This window comes from Rhinoraja longicauda, chromosome 43 (genome assembly GCF_053455715.1).
Source record: "Rhinoraja longicauda isolate Sanriku21f chromosome 43, sRhiLon1.1, whole genome shotgun sequence".
Lineage (NCBI taxonomy): Eukaryota > Metazoa > Chordata > Chondrichthyes > Rajiformes > Arhynchobatidae > Rhinoraja > Rhinoraja longicauda.
Genome location: NC_135995.1, coordinates 9,738,496 through 9,765,376, shown reverse-complemented (window position 1 = coordinate 9,765,376; position 26,881 = coordinate 9,738,496). Strand labels below are relative to the sequence as shown.

General features: G+C 47.3%; 1 protein-coding gene and 1 pseudogene across 2 annotated transcripts in view; both read right to left on the bottom strand.

Annotated features, from left to right (window-relative positions):
• Window positions 1-1,951, bottom strand: part of LOC144612234 (E3 ubiquitin-protein ligase TRIM39 pseudogene) — a 69,394-nt pseudogene extending 67,443 nt beyond the window's left edge. Inside the window, exons 1-2 of the transcript XR_013549643.1 lie at window positions 1,926-1,951; window positions 1,522-1,640 (exon numbers count right to left, since the gene is read on the bottom strand). The product of XR_013549643.1 is annotated as an E3 ubiquitin-protein ligase TRIM39 pseudogene (transcript). The remainder of the gene's footprint in view (window positions 1-1,521; window positions 1,641-1,925) is intronic.
• A 74-nt stretch (window positions 1,952-2,025) lies between these two features.
• Window positions 2,026-26,399, bottom strand: LOC144612233 (uncharacterized). Its single transcript, XM_078431793.1, has 6 exons — window positions 26,374-26,399; window positions 15,149-15,267; window positions 11,234-11,764; window positions 4,346-4,500; window positions 4,159-4,254; window positions 2,026-2,334 (listed from the first exon to the last, which is right to left on the bottom strand). Exons 1-6 carry the CDS (start codon window positions 26,397-26,399, stop codon window positions 2,026-2,028), a joined length of 1,236 nt encoding a protein of 411 aa, XP_078287919.1.
• Window positions 26,400-26,881: the final 482 nt, after the last annotated feature.

Here is a 26,881-nt window from a genome sequence, read left to right as displayed (position 1 = left end):
ATGGGACTTGGTGGCCGCGTCGTAAAATGAAACCGTCCCGGACTCGTAACTGAGATAAACTCCCACCCTCCCGGGGATGGGACGGGCGGGGAGATGGGATGGAGGGGAGGTGAATGCAACAAACGTGTCATCCCACCGCCAGATGATCCAGACTCCAGTCTCCGGGGTCAGTGGGACCACTCCCTCCCTCTCCACAGACTCTGCGGCGACTCCCAGTCTCCAGCTCTCACTCCCCCCCCACCTCCACCTCCCAGTAATGTCTCCCCGATGTGAACCCCTCCGATCCCAGCACACACTCCCAGTCTGTAAACCTCTTCCCGGTGTCAGGGAGACTCCTCCGGGTCCGGGTCCGTCTCACCCTCTTCCGATCCTCAGACACCTCGAGCATCGGACCCGCTGTTTCCACATCCAGGGTGACGGAGACTGGGGGGAGAAGCAGAGAATCAGAGAGTCCCCGGGAGGGGGGGGGGGGGGGGGGGTCGGGGGGAGACTCGGGCAGCGCGGCCCCGGGACCGGGGGAGAGGCCGCTCGGCCTCAGGCACAGGCGGGCGGACAACTGAAACCCCCCCGCCCGGGGTTTCACCCACGACCACATCGGGGGGACAACAGACATCTCCCCCCCGGAGTTTTTAATCCGAGGACGGCGAGGGGAATTTCGTGAGGTGGGGGAGGGTGGACGGGGAGGACGGGTGCGGAGAGTGAGGAGGATTGGGAGAATGCGGTGGTGAAGGAGAAACGAAGGGGGGGGGGGGGTGGGGAGGCTACTCACAGGTGGAGGCAGATCGGAGCAGGAGGATATAGAGGTTAGAGGTAATTTGAGGTTGTTAAAGAGGAGGTAGAGGTGGGTGGTGGGGTCGTCATGATCACAGTGAAAGGGGGCAGACACGAGGGGCCAGATGACCTGCCCCCTGTTTCTATGAGTGGAGGGTGAGAGAGAGGGAGGGGTGGCTTGGACCATGGAAGGAAGCAGAGGTTGAATGATCGGGTGTTGGACAGAATGGGTGGAGACTTGTGGTTGTGGGGTCGATGAAAGAGAGCGGATTCACGGGTGGATTTGATGGGTGTGTACAACTAACACACTGATCTCATTGTAAACCAATATATGAACTTTACTGCGGGACTTGACAATGTTCCGCATGTAAGGCTGGTCCAGAAAGCGAAGGGAGGTGGGATCCAAGACGAGTTGGTAAAATGGACCCATAATTGGCTTGGTGGTTGGAGGTGGAAGGTAGCGGTAGAAGGATGATTTTTCTGCCTGGAGGTCTGTTACTGGTGGTGTGTATCACAGATCGGTGCTGCAACCTTTGCTGTTTATTTCATATTTTCCTGGCTTGGATGTGAATGTAGGAGGTGTGTATAGTACGTTTGTGGAGAATGGGAAATGTTATGGGTTGCGAGGATGTCTGTCAAAGTTTGCAACATGATCTCGGCTGGATCATCAAAACATTTTCATGCGTGGATATCAATTCTGGAGAACGCAGTTTTCTTCAGAAAAGAGGTGTTAAGAGGTATCAGTTTTACCTCGCTTGATGATATCAGATGTTTCTCTCAATGCCATGTTGTAGAAAAAGGTGCGATCAAACGTTTCAATCGGCAACGCGTCATCTACCACCAACATTGGTTTGGCTTCATCACTAAACCTGCAAAGATTTAATAGCTGGTTATAAACTGAGCATTTGAGCTGTTTTTTTTAAACGTACATTGTTTCAGTCAAAAGCATGTCCTACCTCGTCTTGCGACCAGCTACCTCCTGAAATAAATAAAACACAAATGTCAATAAACTGAGATGGATCGTCATGATCCCATCAGCGGGTATATCGCCAAATTGCTACAAAAATCCCAAATACAGTAAAGAGAACGTGGAATTCACAGGATGGCCTGAAGTCAATATTGCAGATACATTTAAGTTGAAGTGGGATGAATACATGAGGATTCCTGGAATTTGGGGCATTGTTGTCGGATGTGGTGAGTAGTTGGAACAGACGGAACATTGACCCAGTTCTGAACTACTGGTAAATGCGGCGTTTATTTCAGAAGTTTAACCCACCATTTTTGGGAATGTCCACTTTCACTTCGCCAAACTGTAGTGTAACCCCTCACCTTCAGAAATATCACGCCGTCCTTGTGATCTATCTGTTCCTGTAACTTTGAGAGCTCCTCCTGAATGGACTTTAAATTCTCTTGAATCTCTTGAAGATTTTTCTCCATTGTTTTTACAATCTTCTTCTCTTCCTCCTGAATCTCTCCCAGTAAGCACTGCTCTTTCTCAGTGAGAATCTGGTGCAGTTCAGCAAACTGGGATGTGATCTGTGACTGAAGGTTGTGTGACTCTTCCTGTTAGATGAAAGTTCAAAATCAATATATTGTGTTCCCTCATGACATGGAATGTGACATTTGGCTAGTCAGTGTCGGGTCCTGCAGTGCAGACCAACATGTCCATGCTGGGCTCTGTACGTATCTACACTAATTCCATTTACAATAGACAATAGACAATAGGTGCAGGAGTAGGCCATTCAGCCCTTCAAGCCAGCACCGCCATTCAATGCGATCATGGCTGATCACTCTCAATCAGTACCCCGTTCCTGCCTTCTCCCCATACCCCCTCACTCCGCTATCCTTAAGAGCTCTATCCAGCTCTCTCTTGAAAGCATCCAACGAACTGGCCTCCACTGCCTTCCGAGGCAGAGAATTCCACACCTTCACCACTCTCTGACTGAAAAAGTTCTTCCTCATCTCCGTTCTAAATGGCCTACCCCTTATTCTTAAACTGTGGCCCCTTGTTCTGGACTCCCCCAACATTGGGAACATGTTTCCTGCCTCTAATGTGTCCAATCCCCTAATTATCTTATATGTTTCAATAAGATCCCCCCTCATCCTTCTAAATTCCAGTGTATACAAGCCCAATCGCTCCAGCCTTCCAACATACGACAGTCCCGCCATTCCGGGAATTAACCTAGTGAACTTACGCTGCACGCCCTCCATAGCAAGAATATCGTTCCTCAAATTTGGAGACCAAAACTGCACACAGTACTCCAGGTGCGGTCTCACCAGGGCCCGGTATAACTGTAGAAGGACCTCTTTGCTCTTATACTCAACTCCTCTTGTTATGAAGGCCAACATTCCATTGGCTTTCTTCACTGCCTGCTGTACCTGCATGCTTCCTTTCAGTGACTGATGCACTAGGACACCCAGATCTCGTTGAACATCCCCTCTTCCTAACTTGACACCATTCAGATAATAATCTGCCTTTCTATTCTTACTTCCAAAGTGAATAACCTCACACTTATCTACATTAAACTGCATCTGCCATGTATCCGCCCACTCACACAACCTGTCCAAGTCACCCTGCAGCCTTATTGCATCTTCCTCACAATTCACACTACCCCCCAACTTAGTATCATCTGCAAATTTGCTAATGGTACTTTTAATCCCTTTTTACATCTATTTAATCCATTGCTTTCATTACCTTGGCAATTCAAGAGCTCGGCTTAATATGACTGAAATAGTTGGTGAAAGTAATGTACAAGCACATTATTCCCATTTCCCCAGTACAATTCCCTGCAACCTGTTCCATTTCATGTGTCCATTAACCCTCATTGGACAGAACCAGGTCACCAGGACTAGCAGACAGCAGCACCACTTTTAATGACAGACTTCACAGATTCATACAGCAAGGGGTGTTAGATACCGACCAAGACGTCCCATCTGCGCTATTTCCACCTGTCCGCATTTGCCCCAGATAGTTCTAAAACTTTTTTCTCCAGGAATTTGTTCAATGACGTTTAAACTGTTGTTATGGTACCTGACTCAACTACCTCCTCTGGCAGCTCATTCCGTATACCCACTACAAAAGTTGCCCTTAATGTTCGTATTAAATCTGTTCCTTCTCACCTTAAACCCATGCCCTCGCGCTCTCGACGCCCTACTCAGGGTAACGGACTGAGTATTCACCCGAACATTTCGTTTCATGATATTATACACGTGCAATACATCATTATTCAGACTCCTGCGCTCCATTTGGTAAAGTCCTTGCCTGTCCAACCTCTCCCAATAGCTCGGGCCCTCGACCACTGAGCTCTACACAGGTGCCCACTTATTACACACAACAGAGGGATTAAATCTACACAAAAACCTTAAATCAATAAGACAAAGCCTCACCTGAACTCCAGAAATGTTCTCTTCCTGTCGCTGCTCCATGTACTCGATGTCTGATTTCTTTTCTGTGAGAGATTCGAAAGATGATTCCACCTGATCCTGGGGTTGGGTTTCAGATCAGAGAATAAACATGTCAGACAATAAAGAATAGATTACACACTGATGTCATCAAAACCCGATTTGCTTTTACCTTGTAGATTTCAACAGCTTCATCTACCGGCATGAAGCTGTGAGACTTGTGTTCCCGCCCAGCTGCACAAACCACACAGATCAGCTTCTTGTCTGTTTCACAAAACAGCTTCAGTTCTTCCTGATGTTTCTCGCAGTGAAGTTTACTTTCCTTCTCTGTCCGATTCAGGCTCAGTGTTCGAGCTTTCTCAGCCAGTCTAACTAAGGCCCGATTTACTTTGAGGGTGCGGTCTGTAAACACCTCTCTACATTCCGGGCAGGAGTTTCTCTCCTCCCTGTCCCAACTCTGTGTGATACAGGAGCGGCAGAAGTTGTGCCCGCACTCCAGTGTAACCGGATCGGTGAAGAATTCCAGGCAGATGGGACAAACTAACTCCTCCGTTAAACTCTCGACCTGGTCTTTCGAAGCCATTGTAACTCCGCCACTTCCTGGTTCAAATTCTTTGGCGCAGCTGCTGAATCCTTGCAGTATCGGGGCACGGCTGAGGGGAGGCGGAGCTCAGCCCCGTCAATCACAGCCCTGACCAGTAAGTGGATGCTATTTGATACAAGCTGCCTGTAAATTTCATTCCCTTAAACTAAATACATCAGTGTTTCCCATCGTGAATTGTTCATTATATTAGGCTGCACAATGATATTATATCCACGGCAAACACTGTTATTTCATTTAACAGTCTCATGTGCAAACTTGAATTCAACTCAATGAGCCAATTATACTCTATTGTCACATGAACCAAGACACAGTGAAATGCTTTGCTTTTGCTTGCAATCCGGTAAATACAGACCTCCCCCAGGCAGTACAGAGAGAGTCGCCACGATTCTGGGGCCGACAAAGTTGCGGGATGTTTATGGAACTGTCTATATTTCCCCGCAGCGGCGAACCAGGTCCCGCCGCACGATGCAGCAGGCGCCCCCGCGCCGCCCCCCTTCCCTCTCGGCTCTGATTTTTGCACAGTGGGGGCAAATTTCAAGGGTCATGTTTTATCACACAGGGTGGTGGGTGCCTGGAACGTGCTGCTGGAGTGGTGGCATTGCATAGTCTGATCTGGGCTGAAGGGACTGATCTAGTTCTTTGTGGCCATCAACTAAACCAACAGGTTCATTATAGCTCCCATTCCCAGCTCCTCCCCCACAACCATTAGGTTCTTGGACCGACCTGCAGTGCCCGCGTTTGGCCCATATCCCTCCAAACCTGCCCTATCCATGTATCTGTCCAACTACTTCGTAAACGTTGTGATAGTCTCTGACCAACTACCTCCTCCAGCAGCTCGTTCCATATACCCGCCACCCATATTGTGTTACCCCTCAGGTTCCTATTAAATCTTTCCACCCTCACCTTAAACTTATGTCCTCTGGTTCTCGATTCCTCTACTCTTGGCAAGAGACTGTACATCTTCCCGATCTGTTCCTCTCGTGTTTTTTTAGTCCTCTCTAAGGTCATCCCTCATCCTCCTGCGCACCAAGGTAGAGAGTTCCAGCCTGCTCAACCTCTCCTGATAGCTCGGGCCCTTGAGTCCTGGCAACATCCTCGTAAACCCTCTTTCCCTCTGATTATGCGCACTCATTATTGCAATAACAGGACGTTGCATTGTCGATAAACCGCCGTTCATCACAGATGGGGATGTTTAGAATTGCACAACGCTCAGGTTTGTTGACTTCCCATGAGCGTCTGAAGCAATTGAAGCCTGATTGGGGCAGGCACTCCACCAACACGCGCAGTGGAGGACAAGCCCATGTCAGCATCAAACACGCTGAAGTGGAAATGGCGAAGGGCATCAGGCTCCTTGGCGTAAATATCATCAACGATCTATGGCGGACCAACCACACTGCAGACACAGCCAAGTCGCCACACCGACACCTGTACTTCATCAGTGGACTGAGGCAATTCCGCATGTCGCCAAACATGTGGTCAGGACAAGACAGTCTGAGCTATAGGCAGAGATTGAGTAGGTTGGGACTCTATTCCTTGGAGTGCAGGAGAATGAAGGGTAACCTTATAGAGCTGTATAAGGTCATGAGAGGAATAGATTGGGTGAACAGAGTCTCTTGCCCAGAGTAGGTGATTCGAGGACCAGACGACTTAGGTTTAAGGTGAAGGGGAAAAGATTTAATAAGAACCTGAGCGGTAACTTTTTGGCACAATGAGTGGTGGATTTGTGGAACAAACTGCCAGAGGATGTGGTTGAGGCAGGGACTATCCCATCATTTAAGGAGCAGTTAGACAGGTACATGGATGTGCCAGGTTTGGAGGGATATGGACCAAAAGCTGGGACTAGTGTAGCTGGAACATGTTGGCTGCTGTCTCACTCTATCATTCTATTACTCTGACAAACCTCCAAGATTCACCATAAAATGCGCACTGTCTGTTTGCGTCACAGCTTGGTTTGGGAAAAGAGCGCGAGAAATTTCAGAGAATTGTGGATGAAGCTCTGACCAGACTCCATCTGCACTTATTTCTGTCTCGGAGAAGCAGACAACATAATCAAATACGTCCCACCCCGGCCATTCCCTTTTCTCCCTGCTCTTGTTGGGCAGAAGGTACAGAACCTTGGGAGGGCGCACTGCCAGTCTCAGGGGCAGCCTCCTCCACTCTGTTATCGAGCTTCTGAACGGTCTTTCCATCAGCTGGTCATTAGGTGTTGAAGGGTCTGTTCTTGTGCTGCACTGATCTGTGCCTTGTTTTCTCTGTTGAGTGGTAGTTGGAGGTTATTTTTCTGACGAAAGAGAAGTTTACAGTGGACCTTACTTTACTTTAGACATACAGCATGGAAACAAGCCCATCGGTCACCAATTCACTCCTTTTCTAGAGAGATGCTGTCAGACCCATTGAATTCCTGCAGCTTTTTGTGTCTGTCATCAATTCACACTTATTCTCTGTTGTCCCATTTCCCCATCTACTCCCCACACACTTGGGGCTTTTACAGAAGGCCAATAAACATACAAACCGGCATGTCCTTTGATTGTGGGAGGAAACCAGAACACCCGGAGGGAATCCACGAGGCCACAAGGAGAACGTGCAAACTTAGAACAGTCAGCAGCTGAGGTCAGGATCGAACCCGGGTCCCTGGCCTTGAGGCAGCGGCTCTTCCCGCTGCTCCACAGTACCTCAGAAATATTAAGCCTTCTCTTTCCAAATACCCCATACTGCCGCCAAGGCTTTCTGTTTTTTCTCTTCCCAGTTTATGGGCAGATTCACATTCCAATCGCCCATTGAACTGGAAAAACTAAAATAAAAACCCAGATGCTGAAAATCCATAAATGAAGACGTACAGTAAGATGCAAGAAATACTCAGAAGGTTGGTTAGCGTTTGTAGAGAAAGAAACGGAATTAATGACTCAGGTTGAACACCATTCGTCATCAGTATTTGATTTGGAATGTAAGGTCTGTTTCACCTTGCTGTTGCTGCCTGACCTGCTGAGTATTTGGGCCAATTTTTGCTTCTATTGCACATTTTAAAGCCTCAACGTTTTAAGCCATGCATTTGGTTTGGGCTTCGGGTGTGGTAACAGGTGACAAAAGTCACTTATTAAACCAGATTCCCGCTGTTTCTGCAATTGTCAAAGTGAATTCTCAAAGTTACAGCTGGTCTGTGGTCGCACCGCGTGGCGTTGCTGCCATCTACTGGCAGAACCAAGATGTGCAAACAGTCCTGTTCCCGATTAACAGAACACGGTTTGGTGCAGAGATACAGCACGGAAACAGGCCTTTCGGCCCCCCGAAGATAGACACAAAAAGCTGGAGTAGGTCAGCGGGTCAGGCAGCATCTCTGGTGAACAGGATTAGGAGACGTTTGGGGTCGAGACCCTTCTTCTGATTGGGAAAGTGAAACGAGATATATCGACAGTGGTACAAAGATTGTCAACAAATGAAAGATAGATACGTGAACAAATAATATGATAAAAGAAGCAGGCCATTGGTGGCTGTGAGCTCGGTGAAAACGAGTTACAGGCAATGAAACTCACCAGGACGACAGTGAAACTAGTACAACGACCAGGGTGGGGGAGGAACTGAATCCACGACCACCATCGATCACCCGTTCACACCAGTTCTATGTTATCCCACTTTCTCATCCACTCTCTATACACCAGGGGCTACTTCACAGGGGCCAACTAACCTACAAACCCGCACGTCTTTGGGATGTGGGAGAAAAGCGGAGCAACTAGAGGAAACCGAGATTAGCTTGGCATTGTACTGTTCCACGTCCTATGTGGGCCGAAGAGACTGTTCTAGTTCTACATGGCCATCAACACCGAGAGACCCATTGTATCTCCCACTCCCAACATTCAGCTTTATTCTTCTGCCTTCCAGTAATTTCCGATTTCGTTCCTCTCTCCTATTTACACGTCCCGAGTCAAACCTTTCCTGCCCTCTTCCGAACGACATCAACACCAATTAATTCACTCTGATATAACAGACCTGTAGCTCTTGGAAATCCTCCTTCAGACCAAACAAGGGTCCCGACCCTAAAGCGTGTTCTGTACATTTCCATCCACAGATGCTGCCTGGCCCGCTGAGTTCCTCCAGCACTTTGCTGATTTTTTCCCCGCACCCCCATTATATTTCAACAGATTTCTTGTATCTACCATTTCCAATATTCACTTTGCCTTCTCTCACTTCAGACAATTTCCGATGTCATTCCCCCCTCCTGTCTCCACCTGCCCCCCCCCCCCCATACTCGCCTTTACGCCGCTGTTGAAGTCCACACCAACACCGCTGGTGCCGCGTTGTGACTCGGGGCGAGTTTAGGGCCCACCGCCCGCGGCTGCTGCTGAACCCGCGGAGTCCGCGGGAAGGGAGATTGTTTCAATAGACAATAGACAATAGGTGCAGGAGTAGGCCATTCAGCCCTTCGAGCCAGCACCGCCATTCAATGCGATCATGGCTGATCACTCTCAATCAGTACCCAGTTCCTGCCTTCTCCCCATACCCCCTCACTCCGCTATCCTTAAGAACTCTATCCAGCTCTCTCTTGAAAGCATCCAACGAACTGGCCTCCACTGCCTTCTGAGGCAGAGAATTCCACACCTTCACCACTCTCTGACTGAAAAAGTTCTTCCTCGTCTCCGTTCTAAATGGCCTACCCCTTATTCTTAAACTGTGACCCCTTGTTCTGGACTCCCCCAACATTGGGAACATGTTTCCTGCCTCTAATGTGTCCAATCCCCTAATTATCTTATATGCTTCAATAAGATCCCCCCTCATCCTTCTAAATTCCAGTATATACAAGCCTAATTGCTCCAGCCTTTCAACATACGACAGTCCCGCCATTCCGGGAATCAACCTAGTGAACCTACGGCTGCAAGCCCTCAATAGCAATCTTTATATTTTCACAAAAGCGTTTCTGTTCCGATGACGGGCGCGGTTAACGCGTTAAAATGAACGGATCGACAGCTCTGATTGCACTTGCTGTTTATTTCTCTCTTCCCACATTTACATCCACCCAGGTTTTATTTCCGCGGTCACTGGGGTTTTTCACGACGAGGAATTTGGGGATTAAATAGGAGCCGTTCAGCGCCGACCTGTTGTCCACCGGGTTTCTGCCCCACAGCCCCCGAGCCCCGTTCCTGACGCCGGTCCCGGGACCCGACTCTTTTACACACCCGAAGCGGAACCGGAGCAGATTCTCAGAGAGAGAGAGAGAGAGAGAGAGAGAGAGAGAAAGTTAACATTGACACACACCCTCCCTCCGCACCGTCCCCTCCCACAATCCCCCAGTCACACATACGCACAAACAAACAAACACACGTAGAAAAAAAATCCAGTAGATTAGCCAAGCACGATTTCCCCTTCGTAAATCCACGCTGACTCGGAACGATCCTGTTACTGCGATCCAAATGCTCCGCAATTTCGTCTTTTATAATTCACTCCAGCATCTTCCCCACCGCTGATGTCAGACTAACTGGTCTATAATTTCCCATTTTCTCTCTCCCTCCTTTCTTGAAAAGTGGGATAACATTAGCTACCCTCCAATCCACAGGATCTATAGAACATTGGAAAATAATCACTAATGCGTCCACATCAGGCCCTGGGGATTTATCAGCCTTCAGTCCCATCAGTTTACCCAAAACTTTTTGCTGCCTAATGTGGATTTCCTCCAGTTCCTCTGTCACTCTAGGATCTCTGGCCACTAGAACATCTGCTTGTATCTTCCTTAGTGAAGACCCCACACCTTTCAGTCTGAAGATGCGTCCCGACCCGAAACGTCACCTATCCATGTTCTCCACAGATGCTGCCTGACCCGCTGAGTTACTCCAGCACTCTGTGAAACGTCACCTATCCATGTTCTCCACAGATGCTGCCTGACCCGCTGAGTTACTCCAGCACTCTGTGTGTCTTTTTCCTTTTGTAAACCCAGTATCCACGGATCCTCGTGTCTGCTGTTTGAAGAGATCTCTGTACCGTGACGCGGGGACGCGGAGAGAACTCAAACGCGGGTTATTTTTTTAAAGACTTTATTAAACGTCAAGTTAAAGGTGAAGAGTTACAAAGGTGAGCGGAGCCACAGCGGGTGATGTGCGCGCCGGCGGGTCGCAGACTGGAGCCCGCGATGTTGTAATGAGGTGTTGCATTTTGTGACGTGGAACAAGGGCAGGACCCACACAGTGAACGGTAGTCCTCTGGGGAGTGTTGTAGAGCAGAGGGATCTAGGAGTTCAGGGGCATGGTTCCTTGAAGGTCGAGTCGCAGGTGGATAAGGCGGTCAAAAAGGCTTTTGGCACATTGGCCTTCATCAGTCAGAGTATTGAGGATGGAAGTTGGGAGGTCGTGTTGCAGTTTGGGGATTAAATGGGAGCCGTTCAGCGCCGACCTGTTGTCCACCGGGTTTCTGCCCCACAGCCCCTGAGCCCCGCTCCTGACGCCGGTCCCGGGACCCGACCCTTTTACACACCCGGAGCGGAACCGGAGCAGATTCTCAGCCAGTGGTCCACATCCCAAGGCCAGAAGAAAGGATAAAGTTTCTCCGTGAATTTATTCCCAGTGAAGGTGTGGAGATGGGACTTGGTGGCCGCGTCGTAAAATGAAACCGTCCCGGACTCGTAACTGAGATAAACTCCTCCCACCCTTCCGGGGATGGGACGGGCGGGGAGAGGGGATGGAGGGGAGGTGAATGCAACAAACTCGTCACCCCGCCCCCGCCTGATGCTCCAGACTCCAGTCTCCGGGGTCAGTGTGACCCATCTCTTCCTCTCCACAGACTCTGCGGCGACTCCCAGACTCCAGCTCTCACTCCCCGCCACCTCCACCTCCCAGTAATGTCTCCCCGATGTGAACCCCTCCGATCCCAGCACACACGGCCGGTCTGTAAACCTCTTCCCGGTGTCAGGGAGACTCCTCCGGGTCCCGGTCAGTCTCACCCTCTTCCGATCCTCAGACACCTCGAGCTGCGCATGCGCTGTTTCCACATCCAGGGTGACGGAGACTGGGGGGAGAAGCAGAGAATCAGAGAGTCCCCGGGGGGGGGGGGGGGGGGGTCGGGGGGAGACTCGGGCAGCGCGGCCCCGGGACCGGGGGAGAGGCCGCTCGGCCTCAGGCACAGGCGGGCGGACAACTGAACCCCCCCCCCGCCCGGGGTTTCACCCACAACCACATCGGGGGGACAACAGACATCTCCCCAGGAGTTTTTAATCCGGGGATGGAGAGGGGAATTTCGTGAGGTGGGGGAGGGTGGACGGGTGCGGAGAGTGAGGAGGATTGCCAGATTGCGGTGGTGAAGGAGAAACGAAGGGGGGGGGGGGGGAGGCTACTCACATATGGAGGCAGATCGGAGCAGGAGGATATAGAGGTTAGAGGTAATTTGAGGTTGTTAAAGAGGAGGTAGAGGTGCGTGGTGGGGTCGTCATGATCACAGTGAAAGGGGGCAGACACGAGGGGCCAGATGACCTGCCCCTGTTTCTATGTGTGGAGGGTGAGAGAGAGGGAGGGGTGTCTTGGACCATGGAAGGAAGCAGAGGTTGAATGATCGGGTGTTGGACAGAACGGGTGGAGACTTGTGGTTGTGGGGTCGTTGAAACAGAGCGGATTCACAGGTGGATTTGATGGGTGTGTACAACTAACACACTGATCTCATTGTAAACCAATATATGAACTTCACTGAGGGACTTGACAATGTTCCGCGTGTAAGGCTGGTCCAGAAAGCGAAGGCAGGTGGGATCCAAGGCGAGCTGGTGAAATGGATCCACAAGTGGCTTGGTGGTTGGAGGTAGAAGGTATCGGTAGAAGGATGGTTTTTCTGCTTGGAGGTCTGTGGCTTGTGGTGTATAGTAGAGATCGGTGCTGCAACCTTTGCTGTTTATGTTATATGATCATAGCTTGGATGTGAATGTGGGAGGTGTGATTAGTAAGTTTGGGGAGGAAGCAAAAATTGTGGATCGTGGGGAAGGTTGTCAAAGTCTGCAGCAGGATGCAGGGTAATTATCTAAACCTTATTCGGATGCAGCGATATCAAATCACGAGAGTGTAGGTTTATATTGAGAGCAAAGAATTTTAAAGTATATCTGAGATTTAGGTTTTACTGGAACAAGTGGACACGTTGGGCCCAAACCTCTCCTGCATTGGTGCAGCACCCTCTCCTCCCCCAATCTCCCTCTCCTCCCCTCCCTCACTCACTCCCCCCACCTTCTCCCTCCCTCCCCTACCTCACTCCCTCCCCCCTACCTCCCTAGGAGATAGATTTATACTTTAAAATGTGAATAACTTTAAAAATATAACACCGATTTGATTGAAACTTCTTCCATCAGCACCAAAGGGATGACGGTGAGTAAGGTGGGCTTAAAATCGCTATCGGGTACCGTTTTGGCTGTAGTTCCAGAACAAACAAACAAACGAGAGGTTTAGTACATAGATTTACACTGAGAGTGGGTGATATCTGGAACATGCTACAGAGGAGGTGGTGGAGTGAGATATCATCAATATATTGGAGGTACTTAAATAGGTGAGGTGCAGAAGAATGCCGATGGAATGTGGGCAAATCGATTCGTATAGCTGGGGAAAAGACGGTCATGGACACGATGGGCCGAAGGGCCAGACTCTGTAATGTACAACCATGGCTCTCAGCTCCAAGAGCACTGAATGACTGAGTCTCCACAGCCACCGGTGCAGGGTCGTTCCCCAGCCTCTGCATGCAGTAATGTCTCCTTGTCTCTGTGCTACACGGTGCAGCCCACATTCTGAGAGAGTGCCCGCATCTCCAGACCCCTCTGACAGGGGAACCATCCTCTCTGCATCCAGCCCACTGAGCCCTGTAAGAACTCTGTGTTTCACTGAGATCCCCTCTAATACACTGAAACACTCGAGTACACAGGCCTGGTCTAGTCAATCTCACCCCACACAGCAAACTCATTGTCCCAGGCACGTATTGTTAATCTTTGCTGCATTCCCTCTGTGTCAAGTCTGTCAATATATCAGTACACAGGAGGAAAGGAACACAAGAAAACAGGAGCAGGATTAGGATCCACTCCTCAGGCTTGCCCCTCCATTCAATGTGATCATGGCTGATCCAAGCTGGCACCAATTCCTCTTCTGTGTGAGTTCCCCATCATCTTATATTTTCAATCTATCAAATATTTATTTGTAGCCAAGTTGCACATATCCAACAACTCAGCTTTTTACCACCACCCTGGGCACAACATGCCAGATATTCACTGCCCTCCGAGAGATGCAACTTCTACACACCGCATGGGAGGCCGCTCTGGAAGGTTGGATCTCATGGAATCCGGGGTGAACTAGCGGATGGAACACAACATTACCTGAAGGTCGCTGAGGATGTTGGTAGAGGGTTGTTTTTCAGACTGGAGACAGAGCCCACTGTTGTTCCTTATTTATATACACGATTGGGTGTGTATGTAGGCTGCACGGTTCGTCAGTTTGCAGATGGAAGTAAAATTGGTGACATTGTGGAGAGTGAAGAATGTTACCTGAGAGTAAATGGGATCCCTGTGAACTGGGCCAATGGGTTCAGGAACGGCAGGTGGGATTTATTAATGTGAAGGTGAGGCGATGCACTTTGCTGAGACAAACCAGGGCAGGACATACACAGTAAACGGGGAGCATAATGGAACGGAGAAATGTCGGGGTGCAGGTACACAGTGCCATGGAAGATGCAACGGTGACAGGCAGGGAGGTGAAGAATGTGTTTGTCGCTCATGCTTTCACAGGTCAGGATATTAAATACAGCGTTTGACACAATGAGGTTGTTTGTAAATTGGAGAGGGTGCAAAAGGGTTTACGCCAATTTCATCAGGTCTGAAGGGAGACGTTGGACAGGCAGGGACATTTGTCTTTGGAGCCCATCAGGGTGCTTTAAGAGTTGTGTATCAGATCTATATAAGGTGCACAGATGAGGTGAATAGCCACAGTATTTTAGCCAAAGGTAGGAGAGTCTAAACCTAGAGTGCATCAGTTCAAGTTGAGAGTGGAAACAGTAAAAAGGAGCAGCTTTTTCAGTCAATGCGTTGTGTATGTACGGAACGAACTGACAGAGGAAATGGTGGAGGGAGGTACAATGACGAACATTTACAGACAGTTTGGTGGATACGTGGATAAGAAAGACCTGGAAGAATATGTGTCAGACTCAGGCAAGTGGGACAAGCTCGGTTGGGCAACTCGGTTGGCATGGTCGTGTCGAGTCAAAGGACCTGTTTCTGTGTGACACAACTCTCTGACTTTGTGATGCTTTTCTGCAGCTATGTTTGATGGTAGATCAAATCTTCAATTTCCCTTCAGTCCAAAATACCATTAATGCTTGCATCTACACATTACTTAAAGATGTCAGAAACAAGAACAATGGAAAAGGTATAAGCTTTACCTTGCTTGATGGCATCAGATGCTTCTGCCAATACCGTGTTGTACAAAAAAGGAGTTTCAAACTTTTCAAGCAGCAAGTGACCATCTACCACCGACTGTGGGTTGGCTTCAACACCAACTCTGCAAATATTTAACAGCTGGTTATAAACTGAGCGTTAGAAATATATTGGGCTGTTGAACAAAGCAATAGACATTATACAATATGTGCAGCAGGAGGCCATTCGGCCCTTCGAGCCAGAACCTCCATTCAATGTGATCATGGCTGATCATTCTCAATCAGTACCCCTTTCCTGCCTTCTCCCCATACCCCCTGACTCCACTATCCTTAAGAGCTCTATCTAGCTCTCACTTGAATGCATCCAGAGAACTGGCCTCCACTGCCTTCTGAGGCAGAGAATTCCACAGATTTACAACTCTCTGACTGAAAAAGTTTTCCTTCACCTCCGTTCTAAATGGCCTACCCTTATTCTTAAACTGTGGCCCCTAGTTCTGGACTCCCCCAACATTGGGAACATGTTTCCTGCCTCTAACGTGTCCAACCCCTTAATAATCTTATATGTTTCAATAAGATCCCCTCTCATCCTTCTAAATTCCAGTGTATACAAGCCTAGTCGCTCTCGTCTTTCAACATACGACAGCCTCAAGCTCATCCACTTTATTTTTTATACTTCGCGCATTTAAATACAGCACTTTACCTTCGGTATTCACCTCCCCACTCACACCTGTTACAATTTGCCCTGACCTTGCTCTCTTATCCCATCTAGAACTTCCCTTCCCATTTATTCAAGAGTCCTTTGCAATTTCTCATGTATTCGCTTCCCCTTTAACTCCATCTTCATATTCCCAATTTGTCAACCCCTGCCCCTCACTACTCAGTTTAAAGCCACACATGCAGCACTAGCAAACCTGCCTGCCAGAATGTTGGTCCCCCTGCTGTTAAGGTGCAATGTTACAATGTTACAATGAGGTGCAATGTTACTATGTTACAATGAGGTGCAATGTTACAATGTTACAATGAGGTGCAATGTTACAATGAGGTACAATGTTACAATGAGGTGCAATGTTACAATGTTACAATAAGGTGCAATGTTACAATGTTACAATGAGGTGCAATGTTACAATGTTACAATAAGGTGCAATGTTACAATAAGGTGCAATGTTACCAAACCTTACAATGTTTCCGTCAAGAGCATGTCCTACCTTCGCTTGCGACCAGCTTCCTCCTGAAAGAAATAAAACACAAATCTCAATTGACTGAGATGGACCGTCCTCATCCTGACAGCGGGAATTTGTCCACATTTCCACAACCCTCTGATAATTCCCATTCCCCGACTCTTATCGCCGCTGTCATGCAGATAGAAAGCGGACATTGCCATCGAGACGTAGAACGAAGGGGGAAAGCATAAGGAATGTTCATGAGAATGACGCCATAACTGAGAGGATGGAACTCAATGCAAAGACTGGGCAGGTTGTGGGAGTTTATCTGGGGAAGATGTCAGGAATGAGGAGATAAGATTTAAGTTTATCGGTGGATTTAAATGGGTGAGGATGAAATAATATCTCTAATCGATGGGAGAGCAAAAATCAAAGCTGAAATGTAACGCGGTCTTCAATAAATACTGAAAGGAATGCAGTCATGAGAACATGGACTTCACTTGCATTGGAGGGACTGAAGCCAACAGCAGAGATAATTTAAGGGCGAGCGGGATAAACACGTGAGCACTCCTGGAATTCGGGGTATTGTTACCGGGTGTGGTGAGTAGATGGGAAGGATGTTGAGTGGAGCTGAAATCTTGACTGGATAGGATGGGCCGAATGGCCTGTCTATGATGTAGAATGGGAAGTCATTCTATGGTGAACAAAGGTGGGTAAAACAAACCGAGCAAATTCCCCCAAGGTGACCGCCCACTGCTGATGGGAACCGGATGTAGATGATCAATCTGCTGTGTGCGCCACGTTCTAGATTTTAATGTTAATCCCCACACTGTGGTCATGGCTGATTTAGCCCAGGACTGAACTCCTCCGCTTTGTCCCATCCCCTTTGATTTCAATTCCACAAATTTTCAAAAATGTATCTTTCTCTGGTATAAATACGTCCAACAGGTTAAACCTCTCATAGTCTCCTGGTTGAAGAATCCCAGAGGTTTACTGCCCTCTGTCCATTCGTGGTCCTTGAGATCAGATATAGGATCACCCGGGTTGTTCTGAACTCCACAGAATACAAACACCTCTCTACATTATGGCCAGGCAGTCCTGAGATCCCATAGATTATGCGGGAGGCCAATTAGTTTGGGAACAACTACAACTGGAACAGATGAAACATTAACCCAGTTCTGAATTACTGGTAAAGGCAGCATTTATTTCAGAAACATCCCCCACCATTTTGTGACTGTGCCCTTTCACTTCGCCAGACTGTAGTGTAACCCCTCACCTTCAGAAACACCACATTGTCCTTTTGATCCATCTGCTGCTGCAACTTAAAGAGTTCCTCCTGAATGGAACTTAAATTCTCTTCAATTTCTCGAAGATTTTTCTCCATTGCATTTAGAATCCTCTTCTCTTCCTCCCGGATATCTGCCAGTCCTCGCTGCTCTTTCTCAGTGAGAATCTGGTGCAGTTCAGCAAACTGGCATTTGATCTTAGACTGAAGGTTGTGTGACTGTTCCTGTGAAATGAAAGGTGAAGATCAATATTTCCTCAATATCTCAAAGTGTGAAGTCATGCATTTTGGTGGTAGGAATAAAGGCATAGATCAATAGTAAGGAAAGCAAACTCTGTGCCAGCATTTATTCAAGAGGGCTTGTATACAAAAGCAGGGATGTGATGTTGAGGCTCCATAAGGCGCTGGTAAGGCCGCATTTGTAATATTGTGAGCAATTTTGGGCACCATATCTGTGGGAAGATGTGCTGGCTCTGGAGAGGGTCCAGAGGAGGTTTACAAGAATGATCCCAGGAATGAGTGGGTTAACCTATGATGAGCGTTTGTTAGCACTGGGCCAGTACTCGCTGGGGTTTCAGAGAATGAGGGGGACCTAATTAAAACATACAGAATAGTGAAAGGCTTGGATAGAGTGGTTGTGGAGAGGATGTTTCCACTAGTGGGAGAATCCAGGACTCAAAGTCATAGCCTCAGAATTAAAGGACGCTAATTTAGGAAGATGAAGAGAAATTTCTTTGGTCAGAGGGTGGTGAATCTGTGGATTTTTTTTGCCACAGAAGGCTATGGATATTTTTATGGCAAAGATAGATTCTTGATTAGTACAGGTTTCAGAGATTATGGTGAGAAGGCAGGAGAATGGGGCAAGGAGGGAGAGATAGGTCAGCCATTATTGAATGGCGGCGTAGATGCGATGGGCGAAATGGCCTAATTCTACTCCTATTCCTTTTGACTTTAATTCCCTGCTGCCTATTCCTTTTCACGTACCCATTAATTCTCATACATCCGCCCACCACCCACCTCCACAGGAATAATTTACAGTCACCGATTGACCTTTGAACCAGCATGTATTGGGCACCAAAGATACTAGAGGAGCAAGATAGACCACCCGACACGTAAAACCGTAGTTGGTCATGGGTAAATTTCAGCGCCATTTTAGTAAACAGATTCTGTGTGCCAGACTGGGCTGTGTTCACAACTCTCTGCGATTTGTTCGTATATAAAATGTTTGCAAACAATTATTTTTGTTCTTCTTCTTGGATAAGTTGATGGTTGACACCTATGACTATTTCTTGACGAGTTGCCGCTTCATGATCTTTAAAATATGGATGTTACTGATTGAATATTTGCACTAGAGATCCACTCTATCTGTATCAGGCCAATTGATCATATTTAATGAACTGTTCTTCTTTGCTTTCTCTGTTAATTTTATTTTCACCTCCACGAGCCGTATCTCTTTTTGCTTTATTTTAGAAAGTCATGGAAGCAGAGATTTGGCATTTGCCAACAATAGAACTCGACTGTATCCACAATATAATCGAAAAGACATTTAACTTTATAATTAGAGCCAATAAAATTTGAATTGGTGAATTGATTATCCTTGACAGCCACTAAAATGACCAATGCTGCCTGATGTGGTACAGAGCACGAATCCAATTCAAATAGACACAGTGGTGGAGTCAGGGCCGTCTTAACGCATGGGCCTGATGGGCACTTGCCCGGGGGCCCATGAGCATAGGGGCCCCATGCTGATCTGTGTATGTTAAGTGACTTGCAGTAAATAAATACTACTTTAAAAATGTAGGTTCAATAAGTGCTTTTTTCGCAACATTTCCGGTCACTAAGTGCTTCTCACAGCGATCTGTAAGTGCTTTTCGCAACAATGTAGCACCCTAAGTCCATCGCTAAGTGCTTTTCGCCGGCACGACAGGGGGGGGTCTGGTAGGGAAAGGGGGGTGGGGGAGAGTAACGGTAGGGGCCCCAGTACACTGCTTTGCCCGGGGGCCCATAATGCTGTAAAAACGGCCCTGGGTGGAGTAAATCACCGGGTCAGGAGACTTACTCTCATTGGAGAAAAAGGATGGGTGATGTTTCATGTTGGGACCCTTCTTCAGACAAAGGAGGGAAGGTGAAGTGCTGGTATAAATCAGGACATGATCATTTCATTGGTTAGCTGATATGCAAAACAGTGCAACCCTGTATATCTTGCACACAAAATGATGTAAAACTTACCATGAATGACAGAAATAAAAGGTGTTATCCTTGTTTTATGAAATTCATTTTTGAATGATGTAAAATTGAAGGGGGTGCAATATACTGCTAACCCACAAATGTATCGTTATGAGATATTCACATTTAAAAAATCCATTAATCACAACAAAACCTAGAAGGTGCCTATGTTATTTGACCAACTTATCGGTTAAATTTAAATATGAATTTTTTACAGTTTGTAGGATTGTGGGTATCGTGTCAATGCCTGTAACTCATTTTTCACAAAACTGAGGGTTAGCACTATATTGCACCGACCCCCTCAATTATATGTTAAATTCAAAACTAAACTATGGTGGTAATGTACATTATTCATGTCTAAAATCACAGAGAGTGGTGAAGGTGTGGAATTCTCTGCCTCAGAAGGCAGTGGAGGCCAGTTCGTTGGATGCTTTCAAGAGAGAGCTGGATAGAGCTCTTAAGGATAGCGGAGTGAAGGGGTATGGGGAGAAGGCAGGAACGGGGTACTGATTAAGAATGATCAGCCATGATCGCATTGAATGGCGGTGCTGGCTCGAAGGGCTGAATAGCCTACTCCTGCACCTATTGTCTATTCTCTAAAGCTAGCACTTCTGTATAAGTGTAGGTATGTATGCATTACATTTTATTACACTAATGTAGAATGAAAATAATGGAAAAATGGAGATAAGACTTTTCTTTGCCTTCCATCACAGTGAGGGTGCGCCTGGAGCAATCACTGTGATGGCTGTTTGTGTTAAAATTGTAATTGTGTGTCTTGTGTTCTTTATTGTCTACTGACGGACCCTGACGTGAGAGGACGCTGGCGCTATTTGTTCACCGCTTCTCCGTCAGGACAATCCGTTTGTTTGTTTTTATGTCTTGACTGTTTTTGTAAAGCGTCTTTGAGCATTTGGAAAAGCGCGATAAAAAATAAATGTTTATTATTATTATTATAAATATCTTAATATGTGTTCATAGTTATTTTATTCACAATATTAGGATTTCTGGAAATAAGTTTGATGTCACTGATTGCGAATGTGTACGGGAAGGCCCTAATGAAATGTATGTGAGAGAACAGTGATCATGATAGAGAGAACCATGCACTGAGAAGTGTGTGAATGTCTGATTTTATATTTGTATATATATTTGTATATATTGGGTAAAGAGAAAAAGAGAGAGAGAGAGAGATTGAAAGTAAAAAGGTTGCTAAACAAATAATTAGAGGAAATCACTAGAAAGTAACTAGACATATATCTATGTATATATATACCATAAAGGTTGAATCCTTTATGGTTGATGTACATCATTTGTAAAATAAGATGAAAAGAGAAATAGAGCGTTGCTTTAAATCAAAGTTGCTTCTGATCCACGAGAAGGAACTTTGAGATCTATTTATCTCCATCTTGCCTCTCACACACAAACAAACAAACACACATTCATATCTATACATATATATATATATACAAGTTAAATTTGTGCTGAGTGTGTGTTTGAGCAATACAAGGGAAACTACACAAAGGAGGGGACTGGGGAGGAAGGATGGGAGGGACATGGGCAGAAACAGTAAGAAAATAAAACCAGAGAAATTTAGCAGGGGGAAAACATTTAAAAATAAAAATAACAATAAAATGTGGGTTGAAAGATGAGATATTTTCTGCACTTTGATGGGATCATCACACATACTGTTCCCCCACAACACTGATTACACAGCGAGAGGTGGGTTTTGCTTACTAAAATGATGTTACATACTACACTTCAGTGGACGCAATTTCGACGGAGTGGTTCATTTTGCTCCTCTAGTATCTTTGTTGGGGACGTGGAAGGAATCCGCCGCGGTCACAGGGAGAAGGCGTGAACCACACGGGCAGCGCCCGAGGTCAGGATCGAACCCGCTCACCAGAACTAGGAGACAGCAGCACTACATGTGTCACTGCGCTGCCCTGTTATTACACACATCACAGGGATCAAACCTGCACAAGATCAGGAAATCGAAACTTAAAAGCCTCACCAGAACTCCAGAAATCTTCTCTTTCTGTTGCTGCTCCATTTGCTGGATCTCTGATTTATCTTTTGTGAGAGACTGGATGGAAGATTTCACCTGATCCTGGAATTGTGTTTGGGAATCAGAAAATTAAATGGTTGAACAGTAAAAATGGAATTAAACAACGATGCGATTAAAATCGGTTTGCTTTTACCTTGTGGTTTTCAACAGCTTCTTTAACCGGCATGAAGCTGTGAGACTTGTGTTCCCGCCCAGCTGCACAAACCACACACATCAGCTTCTTATCAGTTTCACAAAACAGCTTCAGTTCTTCCTGATGTTCCTCGCAGTGAAGTTTACTTTCCTTCTCTGGAATTATTTCCCGATTCAGGCTCAGTGTTCGAGCTTTCTCAGCCAGTCTAACTAAGGCCCGATTTACTTTGAGGGCGCGGTCTGTAAACTCCTCTCTACATTCCGGGCAGGAGTTTCTCCCCTCCTTGTCCCAACTCTGTGTGATACAGGAGCGGCAGAAGTTGTGCCCGCACTCCAGTGTAACCGGATCGGTGAAGAAATCCAGGCAGATGGGACAAACTAACTCCTCCGTTAAACTCTCGACCTGGTCTTTCGAAGCCATTGTAACTCCGCCACTTCCTGGTTCAAATTCTTTGGCGCAGCTGCTGAACCCTTGCAGTATCGGGGCACGGCTGAGGGGAGGCGGAGCTCAGCCCCGTCAATCACAGCCCTGACCAGTAAGTGGATGCTATTTGATACAAGCTGCCTGTAAATTTCATTCCCTTAAACTAAATACATCAGTGTTTCCCATCGTGAATTGTTCATTATATTAGGCTGCACAATGATATTATATCCACAGCAAACACTGTTATTTCATTTAACAGTCTCATGTGCAAACTTGAATTCAACTCAATGAGCCAATTATACTTTATTGTCACATGAACCAAGACACAGTGAAATGCTTTGCTTTTGCTTGCAATCCGGTAAATACAGACCTCCCCCAGGCAGTACAGAGAGAGTCGCCACGTTTCTGGGGCCGACAAAGTTGCGGGATGTTTATGGAACTGTCTATATTTCCCCGCAGCGGTGAACCAGGTCCCGCCGGACGATGCAGCAGGCGCCCCCGCGCCGCCCCCCTTCCCTCTCGGCTCTGATTTTTGCACAGTGGGGGCAAATTTCAAGGGTCATGTTTTATCACACAGGGTGGTGGGTGCCTGGAACGTGCTGCTGGACTGGTGGCATTGCATAGTCTGATCTGGGCTGAAGGGACTGATCTAGTTCTTTGTGGCCATCAACTAAACCGACAGGTTCATTACAGCTCCCATTCCCAGCTCCTCCCCCACAACCATTAGGTTGTTGGACCGACCTGCAGTGCCCGCGTTTGGCCCATATCCCTCCAAACCTGCCCTATCCATGTATCTGTCCAACTACTTCGTAAACGTTGTGATAGTCTCTGCCCAACTACCTCCTGCAGCAGCTCGATCCATATACCCACCACCCATATTGTGTTACCCCTCAAGTTCCTATTAAATCTTACCACCCTCACCTTAAACTTGTGTCCTCTGGTTCTCAATTCCTCTACTCTTGGCAAGAGACTGTACATCTTCCCGATCTGTTCCTCTCGTGGTTTTTAAGTCCTCTCTAAGGTCATCCCTCATCCTCCTGCGCACCAAGGTAGAGTGTTCCAGCCTGCTCAACCTCTCCTGAGAGCTCGGGCCCTTGAGTCCTGGCAACATCCTCGTAAAACCTCTTTCCCTCTGATTATGCGCACTCATTATTGCAATAACAGGACGTTGCATTGTCGATAAACCGCCGTTCATCACAGATGGGGATGTTCAGAATTGCACAACGCTCAGGTTTGCTGACTTCCCATCAGCGTCTGAAGCAATTGAAGCCTGATTGGGTCAGGCACTCCACCAGCACGCGCAGTGGAGGACAAGCCCATGTCAGCATCAACCACGCTGAAGTGGAAATGGCGAAGGGCATCAGGCTCCTTGGCGTAAATATCATCAACGATCTATGGCGGACCAACCACACTGCAGACACAGCCAAGACGCCGCACCAACACCTGTACTTCATCAGTGGACTGAGGCAATTCGGCATGTCGCCAAACATGTGGTCAGGACAAGACAGGCTGAGCTATAGGCAGAGATTGAGTAGGTTGGGACTCTATTCCTTGGAGTGCAGGAGGATGAAGGGTAACCTTATAGAGCTGTATATGGTCATGGGAGGAATAGATTGGGTGAACAGAGTCTCTTGCCCAGAGTAGGTGATTCGAGGACCAGACGACTTAGGTTTAAGGTGAAGGGGAAAAGATTTAATAAGAACCTGAGCGGTAACTTTTTGGCACAATGAGTGGTGGATTTGTGGAACAAACTGCCAGAGGATGTGGTTGAGGCAGGGACTATCCCATCATTTAAGGAGCAGTTAGACATGTACATGGATGGGCCAGGTTTGGAGGGATATGGACCAAAAGCTGGGACTAGTGTAGCTGGAACAAGTTGGCTGCTGTCTCACTCTTTCATTCTATTACTCTGACAAACCTCCAAGATTCACCATAAAATGCGCACTGTCTGTTTGCGTCACAGCTTGGTTTGGGAAAAGAGCGCAAGAAATTTCAGAGAATTGTGGATGAAGCCCTGACCAGACTCCATCTGCACTTATTTCTGTCTCGGAGAAGCAGACAACATAATCAAATACGTCCCACCCCGGCCATTCCCTTTTCTCCCTGCTCTTGTTGGGCAGAAGGTACAGAACCTTGGAAGGGCGCACTGCCAGTCTCAGGGGCAGCCTCCTCCACTCTGTTATCGGGCTTCTGAACGGTCTTTCCATCAGCTCGTCATTAGGGGTTGAAGGGTCTGTTCTTGTGCTTCACTGATCTGTACCTTGTTTTCTCTGTTGCGTGGTAGTTGAAGGTTATTTTTCTGATGAGAGAGAAGTTTACAGTGGACCTTACTTTACTTTAGACATACAGTATGGAAACAGGCCCATCGATCACCAATTCACTCCTTTTCTAGAGAGATGGTGTCAGACCGTTGAATTCCTGCAGCTTTTTGTGTCTGTCATCAATTCACACTTATTCTCTGTTGTCCCAATTTCCCATCTACTCCCCACACACTTGGGGCTTTTACAGAAGGCCAATAAACGTACAAACCGGCATGTCCTTTGATTGTGGGAGGAAACCAGAACACCCGGAGGGAATCCACGAGGCCACAAGGAGAACGTGCAAACTTAGAACAGTCAGCAGCTGAGGTCAGGATCGAACCCGGGTCCCTGGCCTTGAGGCAGCGGCTCTTCCCGCTGCTCCACAATACCTCAGAAATATTACGCCTTCTCTTTCCAAATACCCCATACTGCCGCCAAGGCTTTCTGTTTTTTTTCTTGGCAGTTTATGGGCAGATTCACATTCCAATCGCCCATTGAACTGGAAAAACTAAAATAAAAACCCAGATGCTGAAAATCCAAAATGAAGACGTACAGTAAGATGCAAGAAATACTCAGAAGGTTGGTTAGCGTTTGTAGAGAAAGAAACGGAATTAATGACTCAGGTTGAACACCATTCGTCATCAGTATTTGATTTGGAATGTAAGGTCTGTTTCACCTTGCTGTTGCTGCCTGACCTGCTGAGTATTTGGGGCAATTTTTGCTTCTATTGCACATTTTAAAGCCTCAACGTTTTAAGCCATGCATTTGGTTTGGGCTTCGGGTGTGGTAACAGGTGACAAAAGTCACTTATTAAACCAGATTCCCACTGTTTCTGCAATTGTCAAAGTGAATTATCAAAGTTACAGCTGGTCTGTGGTCGCAACGCGTGGCGTTGCTGCCATCTACTGGCAGAACCAAGATGTGCAAACAGTCCTGTTCCCGATTAACAGAACACGGTTTGGTGCAGAGATACAGCACGGAAACAGGCCTTTCGGCCCCCCGAAGATAGACACAAAAAGCTGGAGTAGGTCAGCGGGTCAGGCAGCATCTCTGGTGAACAGGATTAGGAGACGTTTGGGGTCGAGACCCTTCTTCTGATTGGGAAAGTGAAACGAGATATATCGACAGTGGTACAAAGATTGTCAACAAATGAAAGAAAGATACGTGAACAAATAATGATGATAAAAGAAGCAGGCCATTGTTGGCTGTGAGCTCGGTGAAAACGAGTTACAGGCAATGAAACTCACCAGGACGACAGTGAAACTAGTACAACGACCAGGGTGGGGGAGGAACTGAATCCACGACCACCATCGATCACCCGATCGCACCAGTTCTATGTTATCCCACTTTCTCATCCACTCTCTATACACCAGGGGCTACTTCACAGGGGCCAACTAACCTACAAACCCGCACGTCTTTGGGATGTGGGAGAAAAGCGGAGCAACTAGAGGAAACCGAGATTAGCTTGGCATTGTACTGTTCCACGTTCTATGTGGGCCGAAGAGACTGTTCTAGTTCTACATGGCCATCAACACCGAGAGACCCATTGTATCTCCCACTCCCAACATTCAGCTTTATTCTTCTGCCTTCCAGTAATTTCCGATTTCGTTCCTCTCTCCTATTTACACGTCCCGAGTCAAACCTTTCCCGCCCTCTTCCGAACGACATCAACACCAATTAATTCACTCTGATATAACAGACCTGTAGCTCTTGGAAATCCTCCTTCAGACCAAACAAGGGTCCCGACCCTAAAGCGTGATCTGTACATTTCCATCCACAGATGCTGCCTGACCCGCTGAGTTCCTCCAGCACTTTGCTGATTTTTTCCCCGCACCCCCATTATATTTCAACAGATTTCTTGTATCTACCATTTCCAATATTCACTTTGCCTTCTCTCACTTCAGACAATTTCCGATGTCATTCCCCCCTCCTGTCTCCACCTGCCCCCCCCCCCATACTCGCCTTTACGCCGCTGTTGAAGTCCACACCAACACCGCTGGTGCCGCGTTGTGACTCGGGGCGAGTTTAGGGCCCACCGCCCGCGGCTGCTGCTGAACCCGCGGAGTCCGCGGGAAGGGAGATTGTTTCAATAGACAATAGACAATAGGTGCAGGAGTAGGCCATTCAGCCCTTCGAGCCAGCACCGCCAT

Bases quoted from the DNA above. Each gene is read 5' to 3' on its own strand.
- LOC144612233 (XM_078431793.1), bottom strand. From the start codon at position 26,399: ATGTCGTTCGGAAGAGGGCGGGAAAG. The intron at 11,765-15,148 runs GTAAAGCTTATA...TTCTCCCCCCAG, and splicing joins ATCTGATGCCATCAAGCAAG to TCTCCGTCACCCTGGATGTG. The intron at 4,501-11,233 runs GTGTGTAAAAGG...TGAATCGGACAG, and splicing joins CTGCTCCGGTTCCGCTCCGG to AGAAGGAAAGTAAACTTCAC.